The sequence below is a fragment of the Brassica napus genome, chromosome C9, assembly GCF_020379485.1.
Source record: "Brassica napus cultivar Da-Ae chromosome C9, Da-Ae, whole genome shotgun sequence".
NCBI lineage: Eukaryota > Viridiplantae > Streptophyta > Magnoliopsida > Brassicales > Brassicaceae > Brassica > Brassica napus.
Window position 1 is genome coordinate 56,004,129 of NC_063452.1, and position 14,092 is coordinate 56,018,220.

The 14,092-nt window shown below is 42.1% G+C and overlaps 2 protein-coding genes across 5 annotated transcripts; both read left to right on the plus strand.

Moving 5' to 3' along the window:
• Positions 1-697: 697 nt before the first annotated feature.
• LOC106391347 (myb-related protein 1-like) lies at positions 698-3,036 on the plus strand. 4 transcript variants are annotated; one of them, XM_013831970.3, is made up of 7 exons: positions 698-960; positions 1,042-1,257; positions 1,337-1,413; positions 1,549-1,606; positions 1,692-1,776; positions 1,857-1,926; positions 2,196-3,036. In XM_013831970.3, exons 2-7 carry the CDS (start codon positions 1,050-1,052, stop codon positions 2,877-2,879), a joined length of 1,182 nt encoding a protein of 393 aa, XP_013687424.2. In that variant the 5' UTR covers positions 698-960; positions 1,042-1,049; the 3' UTR covers positions 2,880-3,036. The 4 variants fall into 4 exon arrangements, with proteins under 4 accessions (XP_013687424.2, XP_013687426.2, XP_013687427.2 ...); XM_013831972.3 differs by having other exon boundaries at positions 2,202-3,036; XM_013831973.3 differs by having other exon boundaries at positions 2,214-3,036.
• On the plus strand, positions 2,983-8,679 carry LOC106453611. The gene is made up of 4 exons (XM_048768143.1): positions 2,983-2,997; positions 3,101-3,232; positions 3,499-5,067; positions 5,296-8,679. Exons 1-4 carry the CDS (start codon positions 2,983-2,985, stop codon positions 8,677-8,679), a joined length of 5,100 nt encoding a protein of 1,699 aa, XP_048624100.1.
• The last annotated feature ends 5,413 nt before the right edge of the window (positions 8,680-14,092 follow it).

A 14,092-nucleotide genomic window follows, 5' to 3' on the forward strand; every position in this document is an offset into this window, starting at 1 on the left:
TAGACAGGAAAGACTACAGACGTACATACATGCATGCATGCATACATAGCACAAGCATGGATGGGCCAAATATTTGTGCCAATCAAAGAATGTAAGATATAGGTCCACCACTAGTTTTTATGCTGTTTAGAGAGAATATGTACTAAACTTGTTGAAGGAGACAGCATGAAGTATTCTTCATTCGCTTTCTCACGTCTTAATTATCTTTCATGACAAAACAATGTTGAAACCTAAGTTTCATCCCACTTGCGGCTATCATAAAAACCATTCAGATATTATCAGTACACACTCATGAAACATGAGCCATTTTGGTTGATATAGGTAAAATCTATCTTAAAGTTCAATAGAAAATGCTAAGGCTGAAGATGTATCTAGAGACTGAATAATGACTATCAAGTAGGAGCAAAAACAATACAGACAAGTGGAAAGCATTGAGATTATTCCTCAAGAGAGAGAAAGGTTAGAGCTGTGGACTTTGAAAAAATTGAGGAATAAGGAAAGAGAATGAATTCCCCTGCCCAAGTAGAAAATTTTCAATTTTTTGGGGAGAATAAGATACTTTCGTATGGCAGAATGGTGAAAGAATGTGCATAAGATGCATTAGTTGTGAATCAATTCTGGTATCTAATGCAAGGCTTGAATTGCATTGAAAAGCAGTAATCCAAAGGAATCAATACAAGAAATTAAAAATATAATCGAAGTAAACAACCTACAATTGAAACGATAAGAACACAAACAACAAAGCTATGATTAGACCAGTTATTCATATTCCTTACCTTAGTTATCATCCTCTATATAAAGAAATGTTGCAAAGACCTTTTACTCTTCAGACCAAGGCCTGAGCATAAATAAGGAAAGGGGGGAAAAGACATCTTCCCAAATTGGTGGAGTTGCAGACCATAGTGTACTATCTCTGAGCTGAGAGAAGCAGGCTGCATTTTAAAACTAAGATTGTGTCAGGTAAAAGAAAAACATTTGGTCATTGCACTCATTATTAATGCAATTTTCCTAGGTGAAATAGACTTACTTTTTTTTTTAAAGACAGACTTATGTATTACCACAATCAGCACCAAGGAAAGAGCATCCTCTCTTCATCTAGAATGTCCATTCCTTCTGAAAGGCACCCATTTCTCCGAGGAAATGGCCCCGGAGATTCTGGACTAATCCTCTCAACCGATGCGAAGCCACGACTAAAATGGACTCCAGATCTTCATGAGAGATTCGTCGACGCAGTTAACCAGCTTGGAGGAGGAGAAAGTAAGCTAGATTATTAACCATCCTTTACAATCAGTCTTCTAGAAATAATGTACTTATGTGTATACTTTTGTCTCTGCAGAGGCTACTCCTAAGACAATCATGAAAGTCATGGGTATTCCAGGTCTTACTTTATATCATCTCAAGAGTCATCTTCAAGTAAGCTATCAACACTTCATACAGACATGTGCTTAAACTCTATAAGCTTTTTGTTCATGACTTGTTCATCAATCCCTTGGTAGAAAACTGTTAATGGCCTATACAAAGATTACTAATTTCATGAATTTTAACCAGAAATATAGGCTGAGCAAGAATCTTAATGGACAAGCTAATAGCAGTTTAAACAAGACAAGTAAGCTTAGTTATTCATTATTCAGACAAAAGAATATTTTCATAAGGTTCATTTTTATTCAGAACTAATTAGTAACTTGGTTTAGGTGTGATGACCATGGTAGAAGAAAACACCCCTGAAGCAGATGAAAGTCACAGTGAGAGTTTAAGCATTGGACCACAGCCTAGCATGTAAGAATATATATGGCTATTTGCTTACATCTTCTAACCTATTAAAATTTCAAAAACATGACCTATATATGCCTATACAGGAACTTGCCCATAAGTGATGCTCTTCAAATGCAAATAGAGGTTCAGAGAAGGCTACACGAGCAACTTGAGGTATCACATATTATACACTGTGGATTCACTCTATTTAAAGCAGCATTCAGTGTTGGTAACAGCAGTGTTTGAAGTTTGTGTTCATATATTAAAATTAAAAGTTAAATTGAAAACTATCATAAAGTGTGTTGTTATTATACTCAAACGTGTAGAAACACACAAAGACACAAGTATAGAACATCAACAGAGGATTGAAACTCCATCTAGAAACAGAATCAAAAAAGCATTTAGATACGGTTTCATTACAATTTTATATTAAACTGAGCCAGGTACAGCGACATTTGCAGCTCAGGATCGAAGCTCAAGGGAAGTACCTGCAAGCGATTTTGGAGAAAGCACAAGAGACACTTGGGAGACAGAACCTAGGTCCAGCTGGTATCGAAGCAACTAAAGCTCAACTCTCAGAGCTAGTATCTAAAGTGTCATCTGAATATCCAGACGCTAGCTTCCTAGAACTGCAGAATCTACACCACCAACAGATGCAAACAGCCTATCCGCCACCAAACTCCTCCCTGGAAAGTTGCCTAACCTCAAGTGAAGGAAACCAGAAAGCACCCAAGATGCTTGAGAACGGATTGGGACTAAGGACGTATCTTGGAGATTCAAGTTCGGAGCAGAAAGAGATAATGGAAGAACCATTTTTCCACAGAATGGAGCTCACATGGGCAGCAGAAGAAGAAGAAGAAGGCCTCAGAGAGAATAATAATAGGCCGTATCTTTCAGCAATGGAACCGAGAAACTCGACTTCAAGAAGAAGTCCCGGGAGATTGTCAATAGGAGTGGGATTACAAGAACATCGAGGTGGGTACACAGAGGAAAGATACAGGGAGAATGGAGGAGATTGCAAGGTTGAAACACGCACCAGTACAGCTCTGGATCTTAACACACATGAAGAAACCTACGGTACAACACGTCCGAAACAGTTTGATTTGAACGGTTTCAGCTGGAGTTGAGAAGAAAGTCTAAAGCCTAAAAACTGCACCAACCATTTGATTTCCTTTATCATCCTGAGGTCGTCTGAAAGTTAGTTATCATTCGAAACAAAAGAGACATGTTATGATCCTCATGCATGTATGTTACATTTATATTACTAACTTCATGTTTCTGAAATTTTAGGTCAACTCCAAAACTATAAAAAAATTTGTCTTCATTAGCTCTGATGGCGAACCCCTAGTTCCCCGGGAACAGTGCTTCCGCCTTGTCTCCGCTGCTTCGTTCCACTGGTGACAACCACCTCCTTGTCCCTCCCATCCCTCCCGACCCCCTGATCCTGACCCCTCTAACCAGGGCCGGCTTAGGGCATGGGGTAAGGGAGCGTGGGCCCCGGGGTCCAAACAATTTTTAACAAAAATAATATTAAAGAGGACCCAAAATTTTAAAAGTAACTAAGGATAGGGGCCCAAAAATTTTAAGTTGTCCACATATGCATATAAAAAAAACTAAAATATTTTTTTGCCCAAGGGCCCAATAATACCTTGAGCCGGCCCTGCCTCTAACCCTCTCTCCCTCTCTCGTTTCCCCCCTCTCAACTCCCCTGGCTCAAAGACTCTTAAATCTTCTCGTGCTTCGCAGCATGCTCTTCTCTCGAGCTCTGCGGTTAAAGTATCAAGCTCTAAACTTTCTACTGAATCAAATGGTCCAGTTCTCTCTCAAACTTCAGCTGTCTCTGGTTCCAAAAGCTCTGGATCTAGATCTCAGAATACTGTTCACCTCGACCTTGGAAACTTTAAAGTTCTCCCTCCTAAATACTCCTCTCCAATCCAAACTAACAGAGCCTCCAAATCTTCGCTAAATCCCCCACCCCTAGCTCCGATTCCAACCCTCAATCATCAAAACCCACAAATTCCACCTCAAACCTCTGGAAGTTCTAATCAGCCCCAACCTCCTCTTGTTCCCCCTCCAATCACTCCTCCAAATACTACCCCTCCCTTAACTACTGATAAACAGTCCACTCAACACCAACCACCACCTCCACTAGTCGAAAGACTCCGCCGTTCTCAAAATAAAACCCTTAGTAGGCTTGCTCCTGTTACCATATCTGATACTGGAAGACCTCGGGTTTCCATTCCAGACAGTGTATTCCAAAAAGGTGCTGAGCTCCACAAGGATTTCATAATTTGTTATTTCAACGGCAGTCCTCCACCTTTCAATCATGTGCAGAGTATACTGAATCACATGTGGGGAAAAGGAAAACGTGTAGAAATACATACCAATCCTCTTTCGCGTTCAATGCTGGTTAGAATCCCATCTGATTACCTCCGGGAGAAAATTTTGGAAAAGCGAGTTTGGTACGTTGGTGACTCAATGTTTCAAGCTATACAATGGACCTCCTCTGCTTCTAGTTCCTCTCCCCCGTTGGACTCAATACAGATTTGGGCTCATCTGAATGGAGTGCCACTCGACCTTCGTCATCAGGAAGGTTTGAGTCTGGTTGCTGGTCTGGTTGGTGATCCAAAGGAAACAAATGATTTTACTCTGAATCTTGTGAGCTTGACTTTGTCTCATGTCAAGGTTGAAGTTGACCTGACAAAACCCTTACCAGATGTTGTTGAATTCACTCGTGATTCTGGTGAAGTTGTGGAAGTCTCGGTCACCTACCCCTGGGTTCCACCAACGTGCTCTCACTGTAAAGAACTAGGGCATATAATGAGGAATTGTCTCCATGTTCCTTTGCAGCCTAAGAAAGCAGCTTCAACAACTAAATCAAAGGGAAAGAAACCTAGTGTAGTAGAGAAAGAAGTTTCTCACACCTCAACTAGCAACGAGGCTGTGAACCAGGTGGCTTCTACTTCTCAGTCTGATCGCCCTTTGACCTCCTCTGAGACTAAGAATGGTCCCGCCTCTGTGCTTGCAACCTCGCCCTATCAACCCGCTTCACCCTCTTACCCCTCCGAACCTTCCTTCCTACCTCCTCCCAAAAAAAAGACCACACAAATCAACCCTCCTCTCATTGAGCCATCAAAACACTTCCTTATATCAAACAACTCTCCTCAAACCCAGCTTGTCCCTGTTACACTAAACTCCTCTCCCTCCAGTTCCCATGACTCTAAACCTCCCTTAAAACGCTCCAGAGCTGACAACTCAAACCACCAATTCCCTTCCTTCACTGACCAGCTAAAATCATTCACTGTTCCACCCACTGTCCTTCCCCCCTTTTTTGTCCCCCTCCTTCCACCTATTTTAAACTCCTCTAATCCCTTTTCTCTTTTGTCACCTCATGGTTCTCTCCTTCCGGAGGAGAACATAGACTAACCCCTATGGATACTAAAACCTTTTTTTGGAATGTCCGTGGTTTAAATGATCCGGTAAAACATTCACCTTTTTGTCAATGGTTATCTAGTCATCAACCCTCTTTTGGTACTTTATTAGAAACTCATATCAAAACCCATAACCTTAACCACCTTATGGAAAAACTCTGTAGAGGTTGGAACTTCGAATGAAAGTTCAGAGCACACTGACCTGTGGGTGGAACTGTTAAATACTTATCAGAATCTCTCTCTCCACTCTTCCCCATGGATGCTAGGTGGAGACTTTAACCAGATACTCCACCCTGCTGAGCACTCTGTATCTGCGGTAAATTCTTTGACGCCATATATGATCCAATTCAGGGACTGCCTAACTCAAATGGGGCTCTTCGATCTTCGCTATCAAGGCTCCTTCTTCTCTTGGACAAACCGTTGCCCTGTGAACCCAATAGCTAAAAAACTTGACCGCCTCCTTATCAATAACCATATCCTCAACCTTTTCCCAAACTGTTCAGCCTTCTTCCTCCCTTCCCAAACCTCAGATCATTCTCCCTGTCTCCTCAACCTAGCCTATAAAATGCCATCATGTGGTACCCGCCCCTTTAAGTTCTATAACTATCTATCCAAACATCCCGGTTTTCACCAAGTGGTACTCGATGCATGGACACAAGCCGGAAGCACTGCCTGGAACCTCACAGCTCTTGCTTGGAAACAGAAACAAATAAAGAGTGATCTTAAAACACTGAATAAATATAATTTCTCTCAAATTCAAATAAGAGTGAGTGAGGCTAACCGTGTTTTACAAGATGTGCAGGTACAGGTTATGCAGGCCCCCTCAACGCAGACATTCGAACTTGAAAAGCAAGCACTTGAGCGCTGGAATTTCCTAAGACTGATAGAGGAGTGTTACTTCAAACAAAGATCAAGGATCAATTGGCTTAAAGAAGGGGATCAGAATACTTCTTACTTTTTCCGAATTGTGCAGACACGCCTGAACTACAACACCATCCGATCGTTTGTACTTATCTCTGGCATTATCCTCACTGATCCATTGGACATGAGCTCTCACGCAGTTCGTCACTTCTCTAATATCCTCGGCCCCATGCCCCCCATGCGCGTCAACATGGTCTCTACAGTACAATGGTTTCAATCTCTATCTCTTTTTCGTTGTGATCAGAACCAGTGTGTCCAAATGACTACTATTCCTACGGTCGAGGAGATCACCAGGGTCATGCATAAGCTCAATTCTAACAAGGTGCCGGGTCCTGATGGCCTTACATCTGGTTTCTACAAGTCTGCATGGTCGATTGTGGGTGCTGAAGTTACAGGCTCCATTCAACACTTCTTCTTATCTTCCTTTATGCCTGCAACCACAAACAGCACCATCCTCTCGCTGGTCCCAAAGCACAATGGAGCTTCAAATATCACTGACTTTCTCCCTATATCTTGCCTTAATACAGTCTACAAAGTTGTCTCCCGTTTGCTGGTGAAACGTCTGAAGCCAATACTGACGCCACTCATTGTCCCTAACCAGACAGCATTTGTTAGAGGAAGATTGTTAGTGGAAAACACATCTCTTGCTGGGGAACTTGTGAATGGGTATCATAAGCGAAACGGTAGAAAAAGAATAACACTCAAAGTTGATATAGCAAAGGCTTTTGATACCTTATCTTGGGATTTTCTCTTCTCCTGTCTCAACGGCCTTCAGCTCCCAAGTGAATTTATCTCATGGCTTCGAGCATGCATATGTACAACTAGCTTCACTGTGGGATACAACGGTTCGGTAAATGGTTTCTTCAAGGGTACACGTGGTCTTCGCCAGGGCGATCCCTTGTCACCATATCTATTCGTCATTGCACTAAACAACCTCTCCCTCATGTTGAACAGGGCAGCTCAGGAAATGCATTTCAACTACCACCACAACTGCTCCAATTCACGTCTCACGCATCTCTGTTTTGCCGACGACCTCTTGATCTTCATGGATGGCTCCCTCGAGTCTGTTCAGGCAGTGCTTCAGGTCCTACGTGAGTTTGAGTCTCGGTCTGGCTTATCAGTGAGTGTACATAAAACTTCATTCTTCGCATCAGGCCATTCAGCTGCAGAAACTGACCTCATTCAATTTTCTACGGGAATGGCCATGGGATCGCTTCCGGTTCGCTACCTTGGAGTTCCTCTCTGCACAAAAAAACTGTCATTGTTAAATTGTGAAGGACTTTTACAACAGATCAAGAACAAGTTCTCCTCATGGAGTTCAAAGGCACTCTCGTTTGCTGGTCGACTGCTACTCATTAAAACTGTCATTTCCGGAATAACAACATTTTGGTGCTCTACATTCATTCTTCCTAAGGCTTGTGTAAAGCGGATTAACTCACTTTGTGGAGTGTTTCTGTGGAAAGGAAATATTGAAGAGTCTCACACTGCTAGAGTTTCTTGGAATGTTGTTACTAGACCAAAAAATGAGGGTGGGCTAGGGATAAATGATCTGTTACTGTGGAATAAGTCGTGCTGCTTAAGACTAATTTGGCTCCTGTTCTTTCAGTCTGGTTCTATTTGGGTTGCATGGTTCAAGGAGGAAGTTCTACATGGTGACCTTAGTAACCTATGGACAACTGTCCCTAACAGGCGGTTCTCATGGCAAGTCAACAAGCTACTAAAACTAAGTCCTCTTATCTATAATTGGATTTACCTTAGAGTCTCCAATGGTCTCTCCTGCCGCTTCTGGTCAGATAACTGGTCCCCGTTTGGCAACATGAGATCCTTCCTCCAACTCGGTGCAAACACTTCCATGGGGATTCCAGAGACGGCAACTCTAGCGTCCCTTTACCAGAACAACTCGTGGCGACTCCCTCCTGCAAGATCGGAAGAACAGGTTCAATTGCATACTTACTTAACTACTATTACCTTCACCGAAGGGCAAGACTCATACGAATGGGTAATAGATGGGAGGTTGAATCATAGTTACTCAATTGGGACAGTATATCATAACCTTCGAGAACAAGGGCCTATTGTTCCTTGGACACAAACTGTCTGGAATAAAGGTGGAATCCCTCGCCATAGCTTCTTGTCTTGGCTGTTCGTGCTAAACCGTTGCCCAACAAGAGACAGAATCATCGGATGGGGCCTTCAATCCTCTCTGCTCTGTCTTCTTTGTAATGCGGCGTCTGAAAGTAGGAATCACCTTTTCTTTGAATGTAACTTTTCATGGGGCTTGTGGGGATCTCTGGCACTTCGATGTGGTTTATCACCTAACCGTTCTTGGGATGGGGTAATGGCTCAGCTTCAGGGCCAGAGTAGGAGATCACCAAAAGGAATGCTCACTCTTCTGTGTTGGCAAGGATGCATCTATTGGTTATGGTCTGAACGAAATGCGAGACTGCACCGCAATATTTTTAGATCAGTCGATGCAATGGCTCGTCTTATTGACAGACAACTGAGAGATAAGATTCTAAGTTTCAGAGACACTAACCGTTCAGTTTCATCGGTGATGATGCAGCAGTGGTTGTCTTAGTGCTCGCTAATTTGGATTTGGACAAGAGAGAAATTGAGATCATTATACACCGTCGCCTTCGCCTTCTTCTCCGCAAACTGTCGATGAATTCAAAGTTGTCGATTCACCTGTCTTGGGCCATTTTTAATGGGTGTTATGTCATTGGGTTGGTTACCTAATGTGTTTTGATAAAGGGTTTCTACTGTAACTGGGTTGGGCTCTAGAACAACTTAAGCCATAGGCTTGTATTTTTTCGTTTCTCACGCATTTAAATACGAAGAATCAGTTCAAAAAAAAAAACTTCATGTTTCTGAATGAAGAACGTTACATGAAAATTCATGAATAAGTTAAGTGTACGACAACGTTTCAAAAGATTGATGAAAATTGTCATGTAGTCCCTGAAATATTTGTCTGAGGCTTAATTTTCCCACAATAAATTATATGTCCCACTTACTTAATCTATATTATTAAAAGAGAAGTACCCATTTAAAAATGTTTTTATTTCATTAATTAAACTTTCTTTTTTTTGCTTGTCTTTTTCATTTGCATTTATGAAATATCATAAAACGAATAAAACTGTCTAATTTATTACTTGTCTTTTCAGTTACATTAATGAAATATGCTTAAATGAATTTAAACTTCCTATTTTATTGTTTGTCTTTTTCAGTTACCTTAATGAAATATCCTTAAATAAATTTGGAAATAATGTCATTTAATCAACCAAAAAAACTCATGAGTTATTCTTACGTGCATAATTTTAAGGGAGAATTGCCAAGTGTGACTCAAAACTTGGAGTCAAACCCAAAACAATACCCCAACTTGGGTCAAAGGCAAAAGTAACCTAAAAGGCTATTGAAATTACAACTATCCCCTTGTGACCAAACAAAAAAACGGAATTTTTTTTACGTTTTTACCCCTCGCAAGTCGTCTGTTTAGACGACTTGAAAATAAGTCGTCCAGACGACTTAACTGAAAGTCGTCTGGACAGTTAGTCTTAAACATAATTTAAAAATTTTGTAAAAAATATTTTGATAAGTGAAAAATGGGAATTATGTAATTAACATATGTCTTAGGAGGTATAAATTAAGATATAACAAATTTCAATTGTTTTCAGCATAGATGAGTGAAAGTAGTGAGTCATGATATTCTTTAGTTTATGTTTCATCAACATATGTTGTAGTATTGTATGTGTTCTTAGGGTTAGATTTTGGAAAGCATTAAAACCGTTTTTGAAAATTTTTAAAATTACTTATGCGTGTTCATTTCTATGTATAGTAAACACTATTTAAGTATAATTTGATTTTATAACGTGGTTAGTTAGTTAATCTAGTCATTTTAGTTTAGGGGTTCATTTTAGGGTCTAGGACGACTTAATATTTTGTCGTCTGAAAACAGACGACTAAATATTAAGTCGTCTGTTGTACATTATCAGCCAGAATAAGTCGTCTAAACCGGACCAAACCTTAAAGTTTACCAATGTACTTTTAAAGCTAACCGGATTATTTACCCAATATATAAGGTGATTTTTATTTTTTTTGTTTCATTTTTCACGAAATTCAGAAACCCTAACAGTTCTCTCTCAAAGGCGATTTCGAATTCCCACGATTTCCGAACAAACCATCGTTCTCAACGTCAGCTATCTATCTCACTTCATTCTCACCGTTGTCGCCGCAGCTTCTTCTAACCCTAGCGCCGCCGATTCCTCTAAACCCTAGCGCCGCCGATTCCTCTAAACCCTAGCGCCGCCGCTTCCACTATTTCTGAACAAACCGTCGCCCTCGCCACCGTGGTCACCAACGTTCTCACCGCCGCTTCCTCTAAACACTAGCGCCGCCGCTTCTTCTAAACCCTAGCGCCGCCGCTTCTTCTCTGTAAACCTTAGCGCCGTTTCTCTGTAAACCCTAACGCCGCTAAGTCATCAATCTCGAGGAAAAGATGAACATAAAACGTTGTCTCTATCAATTTACTCATTCTCACCGTTTCACGTTTATTTTTTCAGATCAATAACCGCAATGACGAGTACTCCAACTCCTTCTGCGACTGGAAGACTTGTAAGTGATTTAAGTCGTCTGGAAAGTCTTCCACCTGGACGACTTAGTAGATGACTTAAATATAAGTCGTCCATTTGGAAGACTTTCCAGACGACTTAAATTTAAGTCGTCTACTAAGTCGTCTGGACTTATATTGTTGTCTTTGATTATTTTGCAGACAAAAAGGATGGATATTCCAGAACTCCCCCGTAGGTTATACACATCAGGGGAAGAGCCAGAAGCCCACAATAGCATTTCGTATCATACGGATAACAACAAGTTGCATACTGCTCTTAGGAAAGCTCTTACTGATGACGAATTTGAAGAGCTCAAGGAGTCGAGTTTGGGAGTTTTCATCAAGTTCAAGGAGCAGGGATTTGGTTGGGCTTCAAGGCTGGTTCACTACATGCTCAGTTTCAAGCTGGACATTAAGAAGAAGTATGAGATGTGGTCTCTCGTTGGTCCAGAACCTTTGAGGTTTTCACTGTTAGAGTTTGAAAACCTCACTGGTCTAAACTGCGAGTACATCGAGGACCTTGAGACACCAAAATGTGACGTTACCCCAGAGATGGTTTCTTTCTGGGGGATGCTGGGAGTTCATCTGGAAGCTGGGCCAACTACTGATCAGATAATAGCAGCACTGAAGAGATGCGGGGATTGGTCCAGGGAAGATCGCAAGCGGCTCGCGTACCTCTCCATCTTCACTGGATTCATTGAAGGGAGAAAGTTTTCAACCGCTACACGATCTACTCTGGCAAGGCTAGTGATGGATTTAGAACGGTTTGAGAATTATCCATGGGGGAGAGTCGCGTTTAAGGTGCTGATGGACTCTTTGTGGAACAAAGAAATTGCTGGCTGTTACACCGTGGATGGGTTTATACAAGTTCTTCAAGTCTGGACGTACACAGCTATGCCGGAATTGGGTGCTAGTATTGGTGGTCCCAGAGCAGACAGTCCGTCTCCACCGATACTGGCTTACGAGGGCAGCAGAGGCCGCAGATCAATGAAAGCTGCTATCTTGAGTCAGGTATTTACTTCAATCCAAAAGACTGCGTAGACGACTTATTATAAGTCGTCTGGAAGGTCGTCCAGCTTGACGACTTATCGGACGACTTATAATAAGTCGTCTGGAAAGTCTTCCCAGCTGGACGACTTATCAGACGACTTAATTAAGTCGTCTGGAAAGTCTTCCATCTGGACGACTTATTAGACGACTTATAATAAGGCGTCTGGAAAGTCTTCCCAGCTGGACGACTTATCGGACGACTTAATTAAGTCGTCTGGAAAGTCTTCCATCTGGACGACTTATTAGACGACTTATTATAAGTCGTCTGGAAGGTCTTCCATCTGGACGACTTATTAGACGACTTATAATAAGGCGTCTGGAAAGTCTTCCCAGCTGGACGACTTATCGGACGACTTAATTAAGTCGTCTGGAAAGTCTTCCATCTGGACGACTTATTAGACGACTTATTATAAGTCGTCTGGAAGGTCTTCCAGCTGGACGACTTAGTAGACGACTTATAACTAAGTCGTCTATTTAATATTTTTTTTCAAATATCTAACTCGATTCTTCTATTTACTGCAGACCCGCGTGATCAACTTTGTTGAGAAGGACATTAGTGAAATGTGGCCAAAATGGGACTCTGAGGTTGAGGACCTGCCCGCGGAGAACATCATTAAAGTCATGTATGAGCGGAGACCGTGGAAGTGGACCATGGATTGCTGGGAAGTCACTGGTACTAAGGTCAATACAAAACCTAAGGTTGTGACTCCATCGAAGAAGGCCAAAGAGATGGTTGTGTTGGAGGAGGAGGAGGAGGAGGAGGAAGACAATCCAAGACCTCGGAAGAAAGCTCGTAAAGAGGCTCCTGAAGAGGCTAGAGAAGAGGCTAGAGAAGAGGCTAGAGGGGTGACCAGAGAGGAGTTGGAAATTATGTTCAAGGGCGTAGCTGAGGCTATGAAAAAAGGGTTTAATAAGTGCATGAGGGAGTTTAGGAAGTTGTCTGATAGATTGGAAGCTGTGGAGAAGAAGGTTGGTGTCACCAATCAGGCTACCCCTCCACCTCTAACCAATCAGGCTACCCCTCAAGATAAACAGCCTACCCCTCTTGCCAAAGAAACCGGGGGTAGAAACAAACAGGCTACCCCTCATGCCAATGAAACCGTGGTTAGTAACCAGCCTCCTCCTCATCAAACCAAACAGCAGCCTCCTCCTCCTCAAAAGAAACAGCAGCAGCCTCCTCCTCTTCAAAAGAAACAGCCTCCTCCTCAAAAGAAACAGCCTCCTCAAATCAAATATGTTAGTATCAAATCCAGGGTTAACTAGTTGTCCAGACGACTGTAAAAGTTGTCTGGACGACTAGTTGACCCTGGACGACTTAAACGTAAGTTGTCTGGACGACTAGTTGACCACGGAAGACTTAATTTTAAGTCGTCCAGGGTCAACTAGTCGTCCAGACAACTTTTATTTAAGTCGTCCAGGGTCAACTAGTCGTCCAGACAACTTTTATTTAAGTCGTCCAGGGTTAACTTGTGTGCAACTTTTATTGCAGAGATGGTTGCCGGAGGATACAGCAACCGAGGCGAACTCGGTAAATAAAGCAGATGGTGTCACCTCCAAAGAGATTGTTGCTGTCACTTCCACCGATCACCAACCGAGCCTCGCTTCCACAGATCAACAACCGAGCCTCGCTTCCACCGAGCCAAGCGATCCAGTTTCACAACCGAGCCTGGTTGTATTGGACAAGCGTGCAAAGAGTAAACGAGCGAAGAAACCTGCTCCTACTGTGAGATCTCCTTATATGGCAGAGAAAAAAAAAGATAAAGTGGCAGCCTATAATCCATTTCCGCCAGTAAACAAAGAAAAGTTGAAGGAACTCGCTGATTGGTTGAAAACTGATCCGTAAGTGATTGCTTTACCCATAATAGCTTGATTTAGTCGTCCAAAACTGATTGCTTTTTTGTTTGCAGTCATTATTTAACTAAGATCAAGGACAAACCACGTACATCACCAACAAGGTGGTACCACTTCCTCCGGACAGCCAGAGGATGGCTGGAAGACTGCGTAAGTCTTCTGCACACGATTTAAGTCGTCTACAAAGTCGTCCAAGTAGACTACTTTCCAGACGACTTAAAGATAAATCGTCTGGAAAGTCGTCTACTTGGACGACCACGTAGACGACTTAAATATAAGTCGTCTTCGTCTGGTAACTTCTAACTTGTTATATTTAATATGCAGCATATAGATGCTTGGATTAATGTGCTAAGGCAGAGGTATCAGGAGAACCCACAAGCTTTCAGGAGCGAGCGAATGTGCTTCCTGGATCACAACTTTTCTCAGTCTTGGAGAGAGCAGTATCAGCTCTTCAAAACATCGGAACCTGATCACAAAGGTTTAGGAA

Excerpts from the sequence above, each read along its gene's own strand:
- LOC106391347 (XM_013831970.3), top strand. The coding sequence starts at position 1,050 with ATGTATTACCACAATCAGCACCAAGGAAAGAGCATCCTCTCTTCATCT. Across the intron at positions 1,414-1,548 it reads ATCTCAAGAGTCATCTTCAA|AAATATAGGCTGAGCAAGAA; the intron begins GTAAGCTATCAA and ends AATTTTAACCAG. Across the intron at positions 1,927-2,195 it reads GGCTACACGAGCAACTTGAG|GTACAGCGACATTTGCAGCT; the intron begins GTATCACATATT and ends AAACTGAGCCAG.
- LOC106453611 (XM_048768143.1), top strand. Across the intron at positions 3,233-3,498 it reads GGGCCGGCTTAGGGCATGGG|CATGCTCTTCTCTCGAGCTC; the intron begins GTAAGGGAGCGT and ends CGTGCTTCGCAG. Across the intron at positions 5,068-5,295 it reads CATTCACTGTTCCACCCACT|AAACTCATATCAAAACCCAT; the intron begins GTCCTTCCCCCC and ends GTACTTTATTAG.